Raw genomic sequence first — 23,318 nt, 5'->3', positions numbered from 1 at the left:
CCCCGGGAGACTTACGAATTTCAGTGCCCCTCCCAAAAATCTCCCGGGGGCAACCATTCTCCCGAATTTCTCCCGATTTCCACCCGGACAACAATATTGGGGGCGTGCCTTAAAGGCACTGCCTTTAGTGTCCTCTACAAACTGTCGTCACATCCGCTTTTCCTCCATACAAACAGCCAGCCGGCCCAGTCGCATAATATATGCAGCTTTCACACACACTTAAGTGAATGCAAGGCATACTTGATCAACAGCCATTAAGGTCACACTGAGGGTGGCCGTATAAACAACTTCAACACTGTTACAAATATACGCCACACTGTGAACCCACGCCAAACAAAAATGACAAACACATTTCATGAGAACATCCGCATCGTAATACAACATAAAACACAACAGAACAAATACCCAGAAGCCCTTGCAGCACTAACTCTTCTGGGACGCTACAATATACACCCCCGCTGCCACCAAACCCCACCCCCCAACCCCACCCACCTCAAACCTCTCCACCTCAAACTCGCCGTCCCCCACACCCATCTCCCGAATTGGAGGTCCCAAGGTTGGCAAGTATGCGGTTAGCAATACCGTTAAAAAAATGTATTACAGAAAAAATATCATTTATTAAGGCATTTTAGGCAACATTGCTTTTTTCCTGAAAACTGAAGCGCCGCTGCGCATGCGTACTAGAGCCGTTCGGCTGGACAAAACATGGACTTAGCTTTGAAAATGTTCCCTCCGAGTAAATGGAGCCGGTTGCTTTGTTTTATTTCACTTGCTTCTACTTAAATGGAGTCTAGGTGTGCGATTAAGAGCGCAGTGCTGTTTAATTTTGAAAGTGCAACTAGCGTCCTTCCGCCAGCTGCTGGGACTGAGTGTTACCATGCAGCAGGCGATGTGTCGTAAACGTTCCACAACTTATTTATAGTCTTTAGTGTGTTGACTGGGATGCTCACTCATCCTTTATTTTGACTGTGTTCCAATAACAGCAATCTTCTTCCCTTTATGTGATTTCATTATTGAAATCAGCCTCCTCCATTTTGAAAATGATGACAGGGGAAGTGTCTCTCGTGACGTCATAAATTTGACCCGGCGGTAATACTAAGCATGCGCTAATTATTTTGCGAAGCGAGTTTGACCCGGCAGTAATTCAAGGCAGGCGCATACTGTATGCCCAGCGGCAATTCAAGGAAATACGGTATTACCTAGTACTATACGATAAATGAGGTGGCGACTTGTCCAGGGTGTACCCCCGCCTACCGCCCGAATGCAGCTGAGATATGCTCCAACACCCCCCGCAACTCCAAAAGGAACACAGGGTAAAAAAATGAATGGATGGATGGATAGACTGTGAAACAATTTTCTGCTCAAACTCTCAAGGGATCTGTCCTGATACATCCATCCATCCATCCATTTTCTACCGCTTATTCCAGTTGGGGTTGCGGGGGGTGCTGCTGGTGCCTATCTCAGCTACAATCGTCCTGTCCTGATACAGCATGTACATATACACACATTAGTACATGTAAATGTATGTACATAACCTAAACAATACCTCTCTCTATGAAAATGTAAAAACAGAGATAAAGGCGTCATGTAATTAAAAAAAAGCTGATACTATTAATGAACAAAAACACAAATATTTTTCTTTAAATATATAGATAATGTTTATTTGGAGCATTTTTATTGGATATTAAGAATTACGTGATGGCGTCGCGTTCATACCCCAACACTGTTTTACCAAACATCATTAATCCATCCATCCATCCATCCATTTTCTACTGCTTGTCCCTTTCGGAGTCGCAGTGGGTGCAGGAGCCTATTTCAGCTGCATTCGAGTGGAAAGCGGGATACACCCTGGACAAGTCGCTACCTCATCGCAAGGCCAATAATCCTGACTAATAATCTTAATTTCAATATTGATAAAAATAATCTTAATTATTATTTTTCCCATAATCATTCAGTCCTATGTGTAAGACTAGACCTCATATATGAAGACTATTTTTATTTAAATGGACAAAAAGTGCCGCTAGGTCTTGTGTCCAGAAGGTGCCATCTTGCGAAATTTAAATTTATTTTTTATTTTTTATTTAAAGTATTGTTTTGTTTCTGCCATATTACTTGGTTTTTTAATGCTTGCGTTGCTTTTATATGCACATTCAACTTTCTACTTGAGGTACATATATACATTTTGAATGTGTTGTTTGTGTTTTTTTAAATAAATGTTAAAAGTAGTTTTTGAAAATTTTGCGCACATTTAAAATTACCATAGTAAAAATGATTACCGTGTTCATTTTGGTCACAATAATCGTGATAAAAAATGTTCATCCAGTGATATCCGAATCAACAAGTGATCTCAGACTACTGCAAACATTTCAAATACGTTAAGGGTTGCACGATATGGGCCATTAATTATATAAAAGATATAAATTGGGTTGAGGCAAACTTTCAATACTATTGTCATATCATGATAATGCATGGTGATGGCACATTTTTGCTGCGTCCTGCAAATCAGACAGCAACAAGCAAACAAAGGCCTCAACGCAATGTTTTAAACCACACACGCCTCTGCAAGCTAGCGTCCCTAGCTTGCAGAGGCGTGCTTACAGTGCAAAGCTGCTTCTAAATCAGAATCAGAAGTACTTTATTAATCCCAAAGGGGAAATTAAATCAACTAATCCTTGCCTCCATGGCGACAAATAAACTGTGTTTCTTGCAAGTATCATAACTTTAGAACTAGAGGAAAAGCAATTTCTAAACATGCAACACCACACACTGGAGATACAAATACCGTATCAACAAGTAATGATGCCAAACTATGGTATCAGTATAAAGTCGATATTTAATATCACAAATCGAATAAAAGCCAATAGTATTTTTTAATATTGTATATTATTTTTGCACTTTTGACTTTATTTTACATGTTGTATGTAACAAAAGGGAATAAGGAAATCACTTACATATTTATTTGAATAATTGTAATACAAAATTTAATCATTCAATGATTTTGGAAACATTTATTATGAACATAGGCATGGCCAATGCAGCCCCTCTAACTAAGTATTGGATCAATACTTAAATTGGAGTATCACTCCGCAGCATGGAGGACTCTAGTATACATTAGTGATGCATGAGTGGTGTAATAGTACATGTTGCTGCCTTTTGTGCTGTTGCCACAGGTTTGATTTCTAGCAAGGACCTTAACACCCAGCCACTACACAAGTAGATGCCCAGTGCTGGTGTGAAACCTGGATAAATGGGAGCGTTGTATGAGGGAGGGCTTTCGGTATAAAAACTTAGCAAACTCAAACATTCAATAGACTGGCTGTAGCAACTCATTACGGGAAAAGCTGAATGAAACATGTCTTCTTAAAACAAGTGAGAGGCACGTAAAAAATGTGGTTTCACCGCTGCTGACTTAATAGTCCCCTATGTGCCCCTGTGTCAACTAGTTTTTAATTGTTAATAATGCACACCAGTCGGGTATTTTTTAAACTTCGTTTCAACAAATTCTTTTCATGTTTAGTTTGGATTGTCAGTGTTTATTTTCAAGATTCTAGGGGAAGTTTGAGAGGACGCAACATACATTTTCAAACCTGGAAATACAGGATTTCTCTTCCCGCCCCCAATACTTAAGGACTTGCTCCACAGTTGGACTAAAACCAGTGTGTTTGCTCTACTTCTAGCGTGTTGCAATAGTGCAAAAAAAAAAACATTCAGCAACAGAAACCAGCCAGCCTTAGCACCCCTACACCCTCATCCTCGTTATAATAACCTGCCTACTTTAGCAAGCCTCCTTTTGGGAGGAGCTGGACAAAGCACAAGTCAGAAGATGAAATAAAATATATTTACTTACTACTTTGATGTACACATTAAACAATGCATTCATTATTGTGTTTCATTATTATTTGCACTAGTGTAAAACTGAATTGTGTTGTACTAAGACAACTCTATGCTTAATTCTACAACAGCAAATAAAGCCATTAATGTTTACTACATCACTGTTGTAAATACATGATGCATGAAATAATGCCGAAATCTATGGTGCGAAAGACTTTGTGCACATTCTAACAGATTGTTGAACTTGCCAAAGGGGGAATGTAACTTTGCTCTGCTAGAATGTGTCACTTAAGTGTGACTCAAGATATACCTATTAAATGGAATAACCTTCTAGCTATTGCCTGTATGTGCAATATTTAGTGTGAAGAAGTATGCGCATGTAAACATTGTTGCTGGTGGTAATACTGACTGCTGTTCAACTCTTATCTCCACAACCATGCACTTGTAAGTTTACGATAAGACGCCAGTGGCGTAAAGCAGCAGATGAGCCATTTGACGTAGTAATACGTTGTTCTGCACCTATAATTACTTTTTTTTAATGGCCAATTGAAATTGTTACAGATTTATATAGTTATACGGATGTATTTATTTAATCAGGTCAAGCATGTCTGGGCTACATCTGGTGAAGCGAAGTAGAGATCGCCGCCGTATTGATCTGCAGAGGGACTTCACTGTGGCATCACCTGCTGAACTTGTCACCCGTTTTGGTGGCAACAAGGTCATTGAAAAGGTAACTGTTTTGGTTTTGAATTGTAAACGCACTAATGGTGGAGAAAACCATGCCACTTTCAAAAGAAATGACAAATGAATTGTATGAATTAGGATGCACAATAAAGGAAATTTTAACCGATACCAATGATCAATATTTATGTATATACATTTACACAATTTTTTGGGAAAATAAATTAATTGAACAGTTTACACTTTTACCCAAAATGTATGGAGTCTACCAAAAAATACAGAAATCTATTGTTGGGATAAGGATAATGTCAACCGATATTTCCTTTCTTAATTAACTATGATTTGAGTACAGATACACATTCTACTTTAATTCGGACCCTTGCAAACCATTAGCATCATTGCGTAGAATTAAAAAAAAAAAAAAAGAAAAAAGAAAATGTATCAATATTTCAACTTTTCAATTACTTTGATAGACTACAAGCAACTCAAACATTCTCAATATGATTTCATAAAATGAAAAAACAATTTGTCCGACTCCAACACAACATACACAACTGAGGCCAATGATACAAAGCCAATAGGATTCTGAATTGCCGTAACAAACTAAAATAAGTGGAGTGAAATCCCCTGCTGATTGACTAATATAAAATAAATACAATTACATTTTTAGTCCATGTTATATCTGAGGAGTTGAATCAGAGCAAACATATTAGAAAAAAGTGTGATTAAATATTTAGGTATACAAATTCTGATTAACTTAGTAGGTACGTTTTGTTCTCCCAGTTTGGACCAATAGTTCAGTGATAGATATTCTGTGCCTTCCTGCTAGAACCGCAGTGAGGGCAGAATTTCCGCAAAAAAAAAAAAATCAGCTCGCACAAGGTATCTCCATTCGTGAGAAATTGTTTCTCACTGAAGTCGCTGCTGCTTTAATATGTTTTGTTTCAACTTATATGCGAGTGCTGGTCATATTTATTTATTTTTCTCTCTTCTTTTGGGCTGCACTTATATGAGGGGGAAGAGGCTTAGCAGTGATTGTGCATTAATTCCGTCGTGAGGAGCCTGACTTTTTGCGGCAGGCTCGCACCCACACCTCACAAACAAACACACTTGCACACATGAGACAGGTAACTGCTGTATTTCTCCATAAACAACTGGCTGCGCACGCAGTATCAGTATCATGTTGAATCTATTGAAACAAAGATTCTGAAATTCTTTGACGGTGAATTTGCAAACAGCTAAAATTATACACAAAGCAAACTATAACCTGCTACCCAAGAATATACAACAATTCTTCTCAACAAAAGAGGAGAAATATAATCTCAGAGAAAAATGTAATTTAAAACATTTGTATGCACGTACAACACTTAAGACCTTCAGTATGTCTGTATGTGGAATTAAATTATTGAATGGATTAAGCAAAGAAATCCAAAAACGTACTAATATGATCCACTTCAAGAAACTCTTCAAACTTAAAGTGTTTACAAAGTACAAAGAAGAAGAACCATGATAAACATTCTGAATTTATTTCATCCATCCATTCTATTATTCTCAAAATAATCTTACTATCTCTACATACGAAATATGACTTACTTCACCAATTATTTATTTATTTATTTATATTGTGATTACTCATGGAGTATATTGTGAATAAATTAAGAACAGGAAGTGAACTAAAGTTTAAGCAATTTATGTAAAAGAAAAGGGGTAGGATTAAATAAGCTCTGCTTCTTCCTACTCCTTTTCGAACATGTTGATAAGAGAAACTGGAAATTGTGATGTATCATGTTGTACACAAAAATTTCGGTTCGGTTCGGTACGTACCTCGGTTTAAATGTCACGGTTCGGTTCATTTTCGGTACAGTAAGAAAACAACAAAATTATAAATTTATTGGTTATTTACTTACCAAATTTGTAAACGATGGCTTTATCTCTTTAACATTGGGAACACTATAATAATCCTGCCCACATTAATCAACATTAAACTGCCTCAAATTGTTGCTAAGATTAAATAAAATGACAAAACTTTTCTTCTACATATAAAAAGTGCAACATTAAACAGTTTCAAGTCAAGTCAAGTGAAGTGAATTATATTTATATAGCGCTTTTCTCAAGTGACTCAAAGCACTTTACATTGTGAAACCCAATATCTAAGTTACATTTAAACCAGTGTGGTTGGCACTGGGAGCAGGTGGGTAAAGTGTCTTGCCCAAGGACACAACCGCAGAGACTAGGATGGTGGAAGCGGGGATCGAACCTGCAACCCTCAAGTTGCTGGCATGGCCGCTCTACCAACCGAGCTATACTGCCCTAAAGTCATCATGCTTAATTTATCAAAGCATTTGGGAAGCCTGTAGTTGATTTTTATTATGTAAATGTTATGTTTTTATCAACATGTGATAGCAAGGACCCTGCCATTCAAAGCTTTTCTGTCCATAAAACACACACACACACACACACACACACACACACACACACACACACACACACACACACACACACACACACACACACACACACACACACACACACACACACACACACACACACCGCAAAATGAGCTAACGTTACACTAAAAGCTAATTAGCCTTCACCTCAAGCTAGAAGGTCAACGGGCTCATAGTGATGTTAGTAATAGTTGACTGGGAGGTGTTATTATCATTTGGGGAGAGTACGCTGCCTTATGCTCACCTGCTAAACACCTATCTGCTCGACGCTGAAGCATTTACTACATGTACTCTGAATACGCACTGCTGCTTGGCTGTTACCGCTATATATGTAACCAATCAGATGGTTGTGTGGGTGGGACAATGCTGGGTGCTGAGACAGAGGCAGAAGAAGCAAAACTGCTTGTTAAGACTTTAGCTTAGAAACTCGTTGTATACACCCCCCTACCGAACCGAAACCCCCGTACAGAAACGGTTCAATACAAATACACGTACCGTTACACCCCTAATGCTTGCACGTTCGAAATAAACTCAAACTCAAACTCATGTTGTGCGCACAAGCCACAACAGAGACAAATCACAAACACAGAGACAATAAGCGACCTTTGTCATTTTTGGCTCATTTTATCGGTTGATTTTCTTATTATCGGAATTGTCGATGTGATGTGATAAGTTCCATTATCAATCGATAATTATCTGCCGCCGAAAATCTAGTATCCATAGTATAAATGAACATTTAAACATCACTTTTTAAGGGATTAGCAGATTTTTCTGAAAAAGTACATGATAGCCATTGCTGATTAAAGCATTTTAATGCCCATCACAAACGCCAATCTCCTCTGGCTGACTGTATTTATTTTTAGTCTCTCAGCTGACAAGCAGCTAGGAGCTAATTGTGTGTCTCCATACAATGTTTTCAACGGTCTCTGCAATCCTGAGGCTCTCTGGCAGGCTCTTCCACAGGTGGGGCCCATAGTGGCTAAATGTCGTCTCACTGTGGGTCTTTGTTCTGGTATTTGTTAAAGCTAAAAGGCCAGTACCAGAGGACCTCAGGATTTGCGAGGGTTCATAGAATACCATACCATACCATACCATACCATACCATACCAACTTTTTTTTATAAAGCCCTTTAAAAACAACAATAGTTGATTTGGGTACCTCCAGGATCAGCGGTGGGGGAGTAAAAGTAGGTTAGATAGATAAGAAGGCGCAAGGCCATTAAGACATTTAAAAACTAATAATACAACTTAAAATTAATAATTCCCTGGACACAGGGGACTTTGAGGGAGAAAACCAAAGGGTTTAAATACTATTGAGTTTGTATGTAAGAAAATAGAAATGGTAAATGGAATATACCTGTATAGCGCTTTTCTACCTTCAAGGTACTCAAAGCGCTATGACACTATTTCCACATTCACACACACATGTTTCAAACACTAATGGCGGAAAGCTGCCAGTGTAGGGTGCTTACCACAACCCTTTAGGAGCAAGGGTGAAGTGTCTTGCCCAAGGACACGACGGACGTGACTAAAGACTGCAGACGCTGGAATCGAATCTGGAAATCTTGAGTTGCTGGCACGGCTGCTGTACCATCTGCGCCTTGCTGCCCCCCGAAAAAAATTAGAAACTAGTTTAAATGTATTGGTATTGTTAAATTGTCAATGGCACTCACTATAAATCAATTGAAAAATATAGTGTTTATACATGTGATTTGTATTGGTGTCCGCTGATCTCACGCTTGTAATTGATATCGCAATGGACAGCATGAAACGCTGATCGGAACAGCCCTGGTGCTCAATCCTTTTATTCTTGGCCCTTTATTTGTCATGTGCCGTGAACAGACTGTTTCCTTTCAACATTTCTGCAGGTGCTTATCGCGAACAATGGCATTGCAGCAGTTAAGTGCATGCGCTCAATTCGACGCTGGGCTTACGAGATGTTTCGAAATGAACGGGCAATCCGCTTTGTGGTGATGGTCACCCCGGAGGATCTAAAGGCCAACGCTGGTGAGGTTTTGCGAGACAATCTCGGAACATATAAAACAACCCTTTAATATGATGTAAATGTGCTGACACATGACTCCACAAAACACAAAATGGTGTTTTGTTACAAAGTCTACTTAATTTCAGTGCTCTTGTGTATTCTAAGAGATTCTGTTGCAAAGTCATTACTCCAAAGACAGACATAATTGACAGTTATAATTCTGCCTCAGGTTGGAGGATGACAACATTAGAGCAATTTGACTGAAATGTTGTTTTGTTGTTGTCAGAAGAGCAGAGCCTCTGACAATGCATTAACATTGCTACAGAATTACCTCCGTCTTCCTGAACTTGCTTTTGAAATCATCTCTGAACAGTATTATATTGTTTCACTAAATAACACAGTTTTTGTTTGATTTTGAATCAGTTGAGAAGTGGCCATGCTATCCTATGTCGTTACAACAGAATATTCTTAAGTTTAGTGCTTGACTCTTTCACAATTAACTGTTTTGTGAAAAAGCATAGGTTTGAATTGTATATTTAATATTTTCGTGATTGTTTTCAGAGTACATCAAAATGGCAGATCATTACGTCCCCGTGCCCGGAGGGACAAACAACAACAACTATGCCAATGTTGAGCTCATTCTGGATATTGCAAAACGAATACCTGTTCAGGTACCGCCATACACCTACGAATCTCCAATTCGTTGACTTGCACAGGGAAAAATAAAGTTGCTAATTGACTAGTGTGTTCTTACAGGCTGTGTGGGCTGGATGGGGTCATGCATCAGAGAACCCCAAACTCCCAGAGCTACTCAATAAGCACAGCATTGCTTTCATGGGTAAGATACACATCCCCGTTCATTATATCTTATTTCAAAGTTTTTTAATCTCCTACTTCCTCCTTAGGTCCTCCGAGTCAGGCTATGTGGGCATTAGGAGATAAGATTGCCTCCTCTATTGTTGCTCAGACAGCTGGTATCCCAACATTGCCATGGAGTGGCACAGGTATGATATAATACGGTTTCTGTCTGTTATCATATCTCAGATTCTTACATAATGGAGAAGATTGACACACATATATAATGTTTGAAGGATACTGTATGTTCACACTGATATCATAATATTTGCAGTTTACTGTATGTTTCTCTTTTCTAGGCCTGACAGTCGAATGGTCAGAGAGCAACCAAAAGAAACGAACCATCAGTGTTCCCCATGACTTGTACGAGCTTGGATGCATTCATGATGTACAGGACGGCCTAAAAGTAAGTGTGTTGTGAAATACAGGGGAAACTTGATTAACAAACTTAATTGGTTCTTGAACACGATTCGTAAATAGAAAAGTTTGTATATTGAAGCAAATTTCCCCATAAAAAATATTGTAAACATGAATAATGGGTTTTAGTCTTGACAAAAGTCTGTATTTAAGTAAAAGATTTTAGAGAGTTTTGACAAAATTTGGAGCTTTCCTGACCACTAATTTTGATCACAGCCACAGGACCGCTTGCTAACATACTCTATTTGAATTCTGCACGGTGGGAGGCACGTATTTTGAAGGTGAAGGTGCCCCTAGCTGGGGGATAACTAGCTAAAATGCTATCTCAAAGAGGTTGACTAACAAACCTGAAGCTATCAGCGATCAGGGTGTGAAAGATTGGACATATTTTAAGCATTTCTGATAACACAAAATGATCTCTAAAACAGGCTGTCACAGCTCGGACCTGCACAAGGTACGATATCTGTTAAAATAAACAAGTTAGAAGTGACGCTAGCCGTCAAAGCTTGCAATGCTAGCAGCTTTTAGATTGCTGCATAGCAACTATGAAATGCGCACACACAGAACAAACCTGCCTGTTTACATATCTAATTCTAGGAAGCAAATGATATGAGGAATGATAACTAATGTGTGAATGTGAGTGTGAATGTTGTTTGTCTGTCTGTGTTGGCCCTGTAATGAGGTGGCGACTTGTTTAGGGGGTCCTCCACCTACCGCCCGAATGCAGCTGAGATAGGCTCCAGTGACCCCAAAAGGGACAAGCGGTAGAAAATGGATGGATGGATGATGTGGACAGATGGTGAACAATATGAGAATGATGATGGAAATAGAATAACTACAATCATCTGTGAGATTAGATATTAAAGGTATGCAAGCATATATACAATCAGATAATATAGCTGTACAATCAAAGATATAACAACTGAAAAGACAGAATGACAGTTTGAGGAATGAATTTCTTGATGATATACAGAAGTTCAGACATGAAATGAAGATTCTCAGAGAGGACACCACAACAGTGAGACAGGAGGTGAAGGTCTTACAAGATGACACAGCAGGGAAACAGGAGGTGAAGGTCTCACAAGAGGACACCACCTCGGGGAGGCATGAGGTGAATATCTTACAAGAGGATACCACAGCAAGGAGACAGGAGGTGAATATCTTACGAGAGGACATCACAGCAGGGAGACAGGAGGTGAAGATCTTACAAGAGGACACCACACCAGGGAGGCAGGAGGTGAGGGTCCTGCAAGAAGAGAATGCAGCATAGTGCCAACACTTGAATACCAAGCAACAAGATAACGCCGACCTGGAGAGCAACGAAGAGGTGATGGATCAGACGACACGACATAATGATATCATTTGTGCAGGACATTGCATCACTCCCAGATCCATCGCCAAGCAGTTGACAACAGAGGAAAACCAGATGATATGGATACTGCTTCAACAGAGCCACATGTAGTCAACTTTCTGCAATCAAAGGACTTTGATGTCGACAATGACAACATTGACTCCTGCATTCTACTTAATAGAAAAAACATCAACACCTTGCCAGTCATAATCTTGAAGCTCGCCAACAGGAAATCCAAAATTGCACTGCTAAAACAGGGAAACAAGCTGAAGAGGACACATGTGTACATAAATCACAATCTCACTAAACGCAATGTTGGCTTTGCCAAGAAAGCACACAACTTGACGAAGCAGGGGATAATTGAGGAAACTTGAGTGCCAACCGCAAAATCTACACCAAGCTGAATGGAGGCCCAGAAGCAAAAGTTATTTTAGTCAAATACATTAAAGATCTGGACAAATAATAGAGTTCACAGCGCTTTGACAACGACAACGATAATGGAATCTGACGAATAATCAACATTTTCATTCAACACTACTATGTTCAGAGGGGACCATTGAACAAAAACACTTGGATACGGATGCAGAGCCAAAGTGTTAACATCAAGGGCGATAATCGAAATACCAGAAGGGATTACCAATGTAATGGATGGTATAAAGTGTTTGAGTCTAACTGAAGCATTTGAAACCATTATCATATTGTCTTCATGAACAAATTACAACTATTTGGCATCAGAGGGTTGGTCTTGAACTGGATAAGAAGCTACTTAACAGGAAGCAACACATGAAGCTAGATGACCACAAGTTCATAGCGCTAAATCTATCTTGCAGTGTACACCAGGGATCAATACTAGGACCAAAATTGTTCAATCTCTAAAACGACATTTGTAAATGTACAAAGGACCTAAAGTTATTACTGTTTGCTGACAACACAACTGTTTTGTTCATTAGACAACACACAGAACGTAATACAAATAATACCAGAATAAATACACAAATTAAAGAGACCTCAATCACACCATATTCTCTACTGCTCGCTATTGTTAACATATGTGGGTCATTGTATAGAAATATCTACAAAAACTATACTTAATTTACTAACCATGTTACAAAAGAGGTCGGTTAGAATAATACGTACCATTGGCAATGGAGAACATTTAAATCCTTTGTATTGAACCAAAAATATTGAAATTCATTGCGTTGGTGCGTTTGCAAACAACAAAAATTATGCTCTAAGCAAACTATAACCTGCTACTCAAGAATGTTCAACAAAACAGGATAAATAATGCCTGAGGAAAAAGTTTAACTTACTGTAAAACATTTTTATGCACAGACCTTAAGACCTTTAGTGTATCAGTACGTGTAGTTAAATTATGCAATAGATTAAACAAAGAAGTCAAACATTGTACTAAAATGATCCAGCTTAAGAAAGTGTTTGAACTCCAAGTGTTTACAAAGTACATGGAAGAAGAATCCTGAAAATCATTTTGAAAATTATTGAAAAATGCAACAATCGTATTCATCTAATCATCCATCCATCCATCATTCCATTTTCTACCGCTTGTCTATTTACGTAAATCAAAACTTACTGAACTATTTAGTTATGAGAAATGTATTTGTTTAGTTATGTATTCTATATTTATCTACTTATTTTATGTATTTATTTACCAACTCCTTGTATTTATTTATTCAATGTTACAGATTGAGTATCAACAATTTTGTTAGAAATTGCTATGAAACAAAAACGGGGAGGATTAAATAATCTCTGATTCTTCCTACTTCTTTTCGGACATACTATATGAGAAACTGGAAATATGTGATGTATTTGTATGCATGTTCAAAATACAGTGTAAACTAACACCATAACCATAACCACTTTGAACACAATATTAAAGCGTGATACAGTACTGCATATCAAACAAACATAGTGATAGATTAACTATCTCATTATTAACAAAGCCAAAACACTAGCGAAACTGTCTTAATTTTATTTAGCGTCCCTGCTGACACAAACACACTGTCACTAGCCCTGTTCTGCACACACAGTTTGAAATTGCAAAACTCATTACTATCCTAAACGTTCTGAATACTTCCCCAACGTTTCAAACCGCACACCGCATGTCCACTGCTCCATTGACTCATTTTTAGTGAGCAAAATTTTGAAAAAAAGTTGTAAAAAGGCCCAAAACACTTAAAAAGCACTGAAAGGACTGTCGGTAACACCTTCAACACTGAGCTGAGATTGAGTACTGGAGTGCAATTAGCCTGTCTACAGTAGCTGCTGTTCGAAAGTGGATGAAAGGGTTGTACACTGAGACAAGGTTCTTGCACCAAAATATTTTTATTTTTGGTCTTTGGTTCATAAATCAAAACCTTCTGATCCTCCATTGAATGTTACTGCTGCAATGGGCTGTGAAAACCTACATTTATGCTACAAGCTTGTCTTATGTTCACTGCCAGGCTTCAGAGAAGATTGGCTACCCTGTTATGGTGAAAGCCTCAGAAGGAGGTGGGGGTAAAGGCATCCGGAAGGTCAATTCAGCTGACGATTTACCAAATCTATTCAGACAGGTATATTGAAATGAATTATTGTTTAAATATATTATTCAATAAATTTATAAAACATTGACTTATTTTACCAGGTCCAGGCAGAAGTTCCAGGTTCCCCTGTGTTTGTCATGCAGCTTGCCAAGCATGCTCGCCACTTGGAGGTCCAGATCTTGGCCGATCAGTATGGAAATGCCATTTCCTTGTTTGGCAGAGACTGTTCAGTGCAGCGCCGGCATCAGAAAATTATAGAGGAGGCACCTGCTACTATCGCCACATCTGACGTGTTTGAGGATATGGAACGGGTATTTACATTCATAAATAGCAATCAATAGGACGCAGCCGGTTGTCATGGCCGAATAATAATGCCAGACGATGTTGTGATAGAGACCAGAGACCAACAGAAACATGTATTGTACACACATGACTGTAGTACAACTGCTTTTTGCCAGTTATGATAACCAGCTGCCTTTTGCAATAACAATTTTGAAGTACTCAAAACAATCTACAATGTCAGTGCCTACAGTATTGCAGCCTCACTTGTGAGTATATACGTAACAAAGATGTGTCTTATAGGTAATGCAGCAATCACTGTTCCTGCCTTGTGCGATACAGACAGAGGAAGAGAACTGTATACACACAAATGTGTAGAATTCAAAATTGATTGATTGATTGTAACTTTTATTAGTAGATTGCACAGTACAGTACATATTCCGTACAATTGACCACTAAATGGTAACACCCGAATAAGTTTTTCAACTTGTTTAAGTCGGGGTCCACGTAAATCAATTCATGGTAAAAAATAGCACTCACTGTAAATAAAAAACGGTAAATGGGTTATACTTGTATAGCGCTTTTCTACCTTCAAGGTACTAAAAGTGCTTTGAGACTATTTCTACATTCACCCATTCACACACTGATGGCGGGAGCTGCCGTGCAAGGCACCAACCATGACACATCAGGAGCAAGGGTGAAGTGTCTTGCTCAAGGACACAACGGATGTGACGAGGTTGGTAGAAGGTGGGGATCAAACCAGAAACCCTCAGGTTGCTGGCACGGCCACTCTCCCAACTGCGCCATGCCGTCGAATCATTTGTTTATTTAGTTTTACAAAAGATCAAGATAATGGCCTGTTTTGTAGAGAAGCTATCAGAGTTGGTGGGGGAAATAATCGATTTTTAGATGCATTGCAATTTGAACATGGACGATTATAAAATCGATTTGTACACGTCAATAATCGATAATCAATTTATTTTTTGTAAGTAAAGTAATGCAGACATTTCTAAAATTTGGCTTACTGCAGCAAGCTACCTCTCTGAGAGATCGACCAGCTTCTTTATTTTAGGGCACTTATGTTCCAATTTTGCACACATTTCCATTATTTAATAAATGTGGGAATTAATTTAACGGGTTCTTATTACAAATGCACTGTTTTTTAAAGTTGCAAGTGATAAACGCTTATTTAGTGAAGCAAAACAAATGTAAAACTTCATCAATATACGTAAATTGAAGATGCATCAATACTTGATTTTTAATGGAATCATAGCTCCTGAATCGTAATCAAATTGGAGTGTGCTCAAAGATTCACACTTCTAGAAGCTATCCTTGACTGGCCTTTTTTTGTGAGACGGCGCTATTTCAAAAAATGCCATTTATTTAGATAAACTTGACCTGTTGTGGTTTCTCTGTCCAGTGTGCAGTTAAGCTGGCAAAGATGGTGGGCTATGTCAGTGCGGGTACAGTTGAGTACCTCTATAGCCAAGATGGCAGCTTCTACTTTCTGGAGCTCAACCCTCGTCTGCAGGTGGAGCACCCCTGCACTGAGATGGTGGCTGATGTCAACCTGCCTGCCGCACAACTGCAGGTGAATTCCACACGTACAATGCTAGAATAGCATCTAACAGTTTTACACCCTCTAAACTACTAATAGCACTGTCCGATTAGTAGGATGGCCAACAGCCTGTAGACTCTACAGGCCGCTGGCCATCTCGGACTATCCAATGAGTACACCACATTAATCATGCTTCAGTGCATTCATTGCTGTACATTGGAGGAGGCCCCTATCTCCATGGCAACCAACAAGCGAAGGGTGATATATGGTAGCATTGTTGCCAATGCAGTAATGGTAGCTGTAATTGGTCACATGATGTACACCCGTGGTGTTGGGCATTGTGTGCGAATTTAGGTCAGTGACAGTCAAGCTGAAGGGCGGAATGGCATGAAAAATTGCGGCATTTACGCTGATTGAATGTCACTGTTGCTGTCTTTACAGGCGCTATCTTACAGCAAGATGATGTTGATCAGTTGAGCCACAAGTGTGAACAGATATAGGAGACTGAGACAATTTGCCATAAATGAACATTATTTTAGAAAATATTCTCACTTTTTTCCTTTTAATACATATGTAGTATCTCACACATACCGCTCAATAGATTGAGTGACACTTTATTCGGTACACCTGCACAATCAAATGTGATCTCTTTTATGGCCTGTGTAAAGATACAATATAACTTGACACAGATGGAACACATTTTCAGGCCTCAAATTTAAACTTTTTAAGGTCAAGGCAAGTGTTCCCTTAAAGCAGTGGTCCCCAACCTTTTTGTAGCTGCGGACCGGTCAACGCTTGATAAATTGTCCCGAAAAAGTGTCATGAAAAAGGGAGGTTTTATGAATTGGTGCACTAATTGTAAGTGTATCTTGTGTTTTTTATGTTGATTTAATAAAAATAAAAATGAAAAATTAATACAAACATTTATAAAAAAATTCTTCTGCGGCCCGGTACCAATCGAGCAGGCCGCGGCCCGGTGGTTGGAGACCACTGCCTTAAAGAATGGCTCATATTTTAGGGTACCAAAGCAAGTTAGAAGGGCACCAAGACAAACATTTTATTTCCAGGTAGGGGCTCCAAAGCATGCATGCGTACATATACAGTTTTTTAAAATTCATTATTAATATTAACTTGTCAGCTTTTTGTATTTTCATAATGACTTTATCTCTATTTTTACCTTTGGTTGGATGGAAGTATTTTTTTAAAATTATTAATTATTTAAGTTATGTACATGCAGATGCTGTATCGGGACAGATCTATTAACAGAAATATGTTGTATAGGAATTAACTACACACAATAAAACATTAAAAAATGATGTGTCAAATGTTTTCAAAGTATTACCTACACAAGTAATGTAGAAAAAACATGCCGTTTACTTTTTGATATGAAAATAAAACACAAAGCAGTTTGGCTAATGAAGATACAGTCTAATAAACAAGATGTGTTCTTCACTAACGCCCCCTTGTGGTTCAGTCCAACAGTTTGGCAAACAACAACAAAAAAACAGGAGTGGCAGTGTGTTTCCTGACCTTATTAACTGTCACAGCAGCTGATGGACGCTATATTGTCAAAATTAAAGCAACAACATATAGTTTTTCTCCTCCGAAGTATTATTTTAGTGTGGGGGAAAAGTGTCTCCAATATTGTCCACACCTGTCTCCAATATTGTCCACACCTTGTCTCCATCTAAACACAGCAGTGCGCTCTTTAACACATGACGGGAAGCAAGGGAAAATAACTGTAGCGTCCCGGAAGAGTTGGTGCTACAAGCAAATCTGGGAATGTGTTTTGTTGTGTTTATGTTGTGTTGCTGTGGACATATTCTCCCGAAATGTGTTTGTCAATGTTGTTTTGTGTTGTCTCACTATATGGCACATGTTTATGTCAGTGTTGGCTTTGTTTATACGGCCACCGTTAGTTGGACATGTAGGTCTGTTGATTAAGTATATTCCGAGGGATGCCCCGGGAGCGGGATTAACATTGTCAGTTCTCCATGATTAATAAGCCAAACGCGTCTGACTTTGTGTTGCCCCAAATGCATTAATAAATATAGGGCTTTCGGTAATTTATGAAATAGAGGTATTACTAACTGTCTGGAATTTAATCGCTAATTGTCATTATGCCGTTGAATTATACCCCTTGTCCATTAACAGGTTAAAAGACAATGGAAATAAAGTCAAGGGCGGTCACGGCAAGGTGTTGCCACAAATGTTGGTCAATTTTTTAGGGCATCACGGCAAATAAGAGGGCGGTTGCGGTGGTTAAATTTGAGCTCAGCATTTTACTAGGTATGCACAATAAATGTCGGACCAATAATTAACCAACCATCCTTCCATTCATCCATTTTTTTCCGCTTATTTGGATCCGGGTCGTGGGGGCATCAGTCTCAGTCGTGAAGCCCAGACTTCCCGGTATATGTCACTTCTTCCATTTCCACCGGAGGAGAATCAAGGCGTTCCCAGGCCATCACTGAGACATACTGTAATCCCACATCTGATAATAAAAGACCACACTTTGGCTGGATATGGGACACTAAGCCAGGTCTAGGGAAGGGGCTCACAGGCAAGCGACTGGTGGTCAGGCCTTTACTTCTAACCCAGCATGACCCAGTCCGAAAAAGCCACACATGTCCTCCCTGTAGACCCACCACCTGCGGGTATCTGTAATGATCCGGTGCCATGTGTGTTGACGCAGCAGTCAAGGGTAGAAGCCTATGGAACCTGGATGATCTGGCCTTTGTCAGCCAAATCTTTTTGGGGGCATATTCCTGGTGGGGTAAGAGCCTGAGCTTTTGCATTAGGTTAAAAAAGAACCCACAATTTGGATTCTGGAACCAAATTTCTCAAAATGGGCTGAACCTTGTTCGTCTCTGTAACTCAGGGGTCACCAACGCGGTGCCCGCGGGCACCGCGTTGCCTATAACGTCCAGATGAGTCGCCTGCTGGCCTGTTCTAAAAATAGCTCAAATAGCAGCACTTACCAGTGAGCTGCCTCTATTTTTTAAATTTTATTTATTTACTAGCAAGCTGGTCTTGCTTTGCTCGACATTTTTAATTCTAAGAGAGACAAAACTCAAATAGAATTTGAAAATCCAAGAAAATATTTTAAAGACTTTAAATAAATTCATTAATTTTTTTACTTTGCTTCTCATAACTTTCAGAAAGACAATTTTAGAGAAAAAATACAACCGTAATAATTATTTTAGGATTTTTTTGCCTTTTAAATTCCTTCCTCTTCTATCCTGACAATTTAAATCAATGTTCAAGTAAATTTATTTTTTTTATTGTAAAGAATAATAAATACATTTTCATTTAATTTTTCATTTTAGCTTCAGTTTTTTTGACAAAGAAAATTTGTGAAATATTTCATCAAACTTATGATTAAAATAAAATAAAAAAATTCTGGCAAATCCATAAAATCTGTAAAATCAAATTTATATCTTATTTCAAAGTATTTTGAATTTTTTGGCGGCTTTAAAGAAGCTCAGAAAGAGGAATCGGTGCCCTGTCCAGTGTGAGAACACAAATGCGGAAAGTGGCTGAGGTTACTGACGTATTCAAAAAAACTCCTCATTGGCAAGGCTCTTCCGCCCTGAATTTCTTAAGGTCCTAGATGTTGTGGGACGTCTTGGTTGACATGTCTCTCTTACAATATTGCATGTAAGTCAGGAACAGTACTTCTAGATTGGCAGACCGGGGTGATGGGCCTCCTTTTTAAGAAGGTTGACCGAAGGGTGCATTCCAACTACATGGGGATCACACTCCTTGGCCTTCCTGGGATTATCTATTCGAGAGTATTGAAGAGAGGGGTACGATTACAGGAGGTACAATGTGTTTTTTATCCTGGTCGCAGAACACTGGGCCAGATTTCCACCCTTTTAGGCCTGGGCCGATAACAAATTTTGCTGGATGACATATTGACCTACAAATTGTTGATAATAAACAATATTATTGCCATTATTTTTTTGAGACTTAATTACCCACTGATGTAATGATAGATAATACGTAATAATAATGCTTCAATATCCTTTCAAATGAAATACACTTGTATTTCTCGTAGATTTTACCAATGTAAATGGAATGCAAACTTTTAAATCGCCAAGTTAAATAAAACAAACAAATAATACAAATAAAATATACTTTGTAAGAAAAATGTTGCATTTGATAAAAAAAAAATCACATCAAAAATCAGTAAAAAATGTAAAGGAGGGGCTTGGAGGCCCTCACATTTACACAACCTAACCAACAAGTTAAATGGCTAAATGTATGAACAAACCAAGCTGCACTTCAATTTTTAACATGTAAGCAGACGTTGAGTTGTACATTACTTAACTGACAATCAAGTTAAGACCTTTTTAAACTAAAGTGCAGACTAACAATATAAACACTACAGTATAAGCAGATGTATTAACAGGTCATTTGCAAAAAACTTTAGTCTGGCAGATTCCGAGTGAGGAAGTCAACATGAAAAATGTCTGTTAAACGTTTGCAAAACTTTTTGAAATGCTAGTTTTTGAACAGTAATAAATGGCAGCATGTGTTTGGCGATGTATTTAACCAAACATTTTGCACAGTTTGGTTTGTACTCACCTTGTTCACTAAACACAAAGTGAATGTGTAATGTTGGGTGGTTGTGTTTCATGTGGCGTGCAGGTTTGTTGTATTCGCGCAGATTTGGCAAACTGGCTCCTCGGTGATGATTGGCTCATCTTGCTGCAAGGCAATATTCCCACTCTGGTGGGGTGGCATTTGGTTTTGTGCTCTTTTTTTCCTTGTTTGATACAACATGTGTGTGCTAACTTGTTGCACTGTGTGATGCTAGCGGGGCAGCGGCCACGCCTTGCCACACAGAGTTAAAGACACTCAAAGAAGGCCAAGCAAATTTATCCCCTTCTTTTTGCTCTGCTATGGCATGAATGAGCGCAGCTGCACGAATGCTCCTAAAGCATGCAAATGGCAATTTATCGATGATGGAAAACTTACCGACTTAGTTTTCATTTATAGTCGGTTAACTGACTTATCAAACTGAAAACACTTTTTCAAGGGAACTGGAGGGTGCATGGGAGTTTGCCCAATTGGTGTACATGTGCTTTGTGGACTTGGAAGAGGTGCCCTGTGGGGTGTGCTTTAGGAGTCCGGACGAGACATGGCATGCTACGCCATACTTTCCAGTCTTTGTACAACAGCAGCAGGAGTTTGGTTCGCATTGCCCACTTTAAGTCGAGCCTGTTCTTTAACATTGGCCTCAACCAATTCATTAACATAATTTCTAGGAGTTATGAGTGTCCAGTTTGAAGGGGAATTGCACTTTAAAAAAAATGTTGTCTATCACAATCATTAAGAGAGACAAGAAGATAAAAGTTTTGGGAGCAATCAATTCTAACTCTAAATCACTTTCGAATTTCATCTATACTTAATTTATGTTCCGTAACCTGTGTCATTACCAAGCTGTCGCGACATTGTTATTGTAAGAGCAAACACTAAGGAACTATTTTTCTAGCATGGTAACACATCAGTGTGCTACAGTATTAGTTGGAAAAACTACCTCCGAAAAGAGATGAGCTAGCATCTGCGTCAATACATATGACCAATGACTAAAATTTTGAAAAGTGGGGGGCAATAGAAGAGAGAGATGCGTGTGGAGCGAGTGAGTATGTGCCTGAAAATGCTGTGTTGGACATTCAAAATAAAGCCATTGCAAGGCAAAAGCAGTGTCTTCATCTTTCTCATGAAACAAGTCCATGAATACGTTGAATTGGTTACAACTTAAATTTGGTCAGTTCGTCCCCAACTATGATTCCAGGACTTAAGATACTGTTAAAAAAACAAACAAAAACAACAATGATTAGGTGTTCTTGAAGATCAAGGGTAGACCCAGAACAAGTTAAAAGGAATATGTTTAATTTATCAAGCCAATCTTATGAATTATGATGTCATACTGAAAAATGTTTTATAACATTAAACAAATGATCACATTAAAAAATGCTAGCCGCAATGAAAGGTGTGCACCAACCACAGTTAAATCTCAATTAAAAGAACATTTGATTTAAATAAGTTACCAGTACTGTATCTTTATCCGTCTTGAAAAGCAAGAAAGTTACTTGTATCTTTGTAGATTAAAAAAAAAAAAAAGGTCATCCCTGCATCAAACTTTTATTATTGTGGCTGTATTTTACCATGGTGCATCATTGCACTAGCCTCTGGGCAATATATTAAAAAGACCTCTGAGTGTGATACAGTGCAGTTCAACACCACCATGTAAACTTTACCCTCAGTAATAAACATGTTAAATTAATATCTATAAGACAGTATCAACACGGGGCTTTTTTTATTTATGTAAACATATTTTCTGCCTCTCTTGTTTTGGTTAGTATTTGTTAGATTGTGCTTTTTGGCTAATAAACTAAATTTGTTAAAAATGTATAGTTAACATTTATTTGACTTGTTGTATATCTTTCTGTAGATTGCAATGGGCATTCCCCTTTACAGAATCAAAGATATAAGGATGCTTTACGGGGAGCAGCCCTGGGGAGACTCTCTTATCGACTTTGAAGGGCTGTCGACGGCCCCTTCCCCACGGGGACATGTAATTGCAGCTCGCATTACCAGTGAAAATCCAGATGAAGTAAGCTTCTTGCTCAGCTTCATAGTTTTTTTTTGACAAGATGCCTTCTCATGGTTCTCGTTCTCATTTTTCATCAAATTATGTCTGATTGCAGGGATTTAAGCCAAGCTCTGGAACGGTACAAGAACTGAATTTCCGCAGCAATAAGAATGTTTGGGGCTACTTCAGTGTTGCAGCTGCTGGAGGCTTGCACGAGTTTGCTGACTCCCAGTTTGGACACTGTTTTTCTTGGGGAGAGAATCGCGAAGAAGCTATCTCGTAAGTAACACACAAATCAATACTCAATTTGAATGTAAGTGTTATAGTTACAATATTAGTTTTGACATGCCGTTATCTGATTGGATAGTTGATGCATATGATGTGTGGTAATATTTTCTAGTAACATGGTGGAAGCTTTGGATAGTTGATGGATATGATGTGTTGTATTCTTTTCTAGTAACATGGTGGTTGCTTTGAAAGAGTTATCTATCAGAGGAGACTTCAGGACTACAGTAGAATATCTCATCAAGTTGCTGGAAACAGAAAGCTTTCAGCATAATAACATTGATACTGGATGGCTGGATAGGCTCATCTCTGAGAAGATGCAGGTGCGCACAAATTATACTCCAAAAAATTATTAAGAATAATTTTATTATATATCTATATCATACATATACAGTTTGCAATTAGCAGGCAAAATGGTATGTACTAATCAAATTAAGGCCATTATTAAATATAGCTATTATATTGTGATCTATTGTGAATAAAGTGT

General features: G+C 38.5%; 1 protein-coding gene across 10 annotated transcripts in view; it reads left to right on the top strand.

Annotated features, from left to right (window-relative positions):
- Positions 1-23,318, top strand: part of acaca (acetyl-CoA carboxylase alpha) — a 68,089-nt gene that overhangs the window by 4,529 nt on the left and 40,242 nt on the right. For all 10 annotated transcript variants that reach the window (XM_061897810.1, XM_061897809.1, XM_061897803.1 and 7 more), the window contains exons 3-14: positions 4,429-4,561; positions 8,827-8,965; positions 9,504-9,613; positions 9,699-9,780; positions 9,848-9,946; positions 10,097-10,203; positions 14,025-14,135; positions 14,207-14,416; positions 15,805-15,975; positions 22,406-22,567; positions 22,662-22,825; positions 23,004-23,154. In XM_061897810.1, coding sequence (XP_061753794.1) covers positions 4,429-4,561; positions 8,827-8,965; positions 9,504-9,613; positions 9,699-9,780; positions 9,848-9,946; positions 10,097-10,203; positions 14,025-14,135; positions 14,207-14,416; positions 15,805-15,975; positions 22,406-22,567; positions 22,662-22,825; positions 23,004-23,154 — 1,639 coding nt within the window. The remainder of the gene's footprint in view (positions 1-4,428; positions 4,562-8,826; positions 8,966-9,503; positions 9,614-9,698; positions 9,781-9,847; positions 9,947-10,096; positions 10,204-14,024; positions 14,136-14,206; positions 14,417-15,804; positions 15,976-22,405; positions 22,568-22,661; positions 22,826-23,003; positions 23,155-23,318) is intronic.

The sequence above is a fragment of the Nerophis ophidion genome, linkage group LG04 (genome assembly GCF_033978795.1).
Source record: "Nerophis ophidion isolate RoL-2023_Sa linkage group LG04, RoL_Noph_v1.0, whole genome shotgun sequence".
NCBI classification, from domain to species: Eukaryota; Metazoa; Chordata; class Actinopteri; order Syngnathiformes; family Syngnathidae; genus Nerophis; species Nerophis ophidion.
Note: the sequence above shows the minus strand (reverse complement) of the source record. Positions and strands in the feature narration are given on the sequence as shown.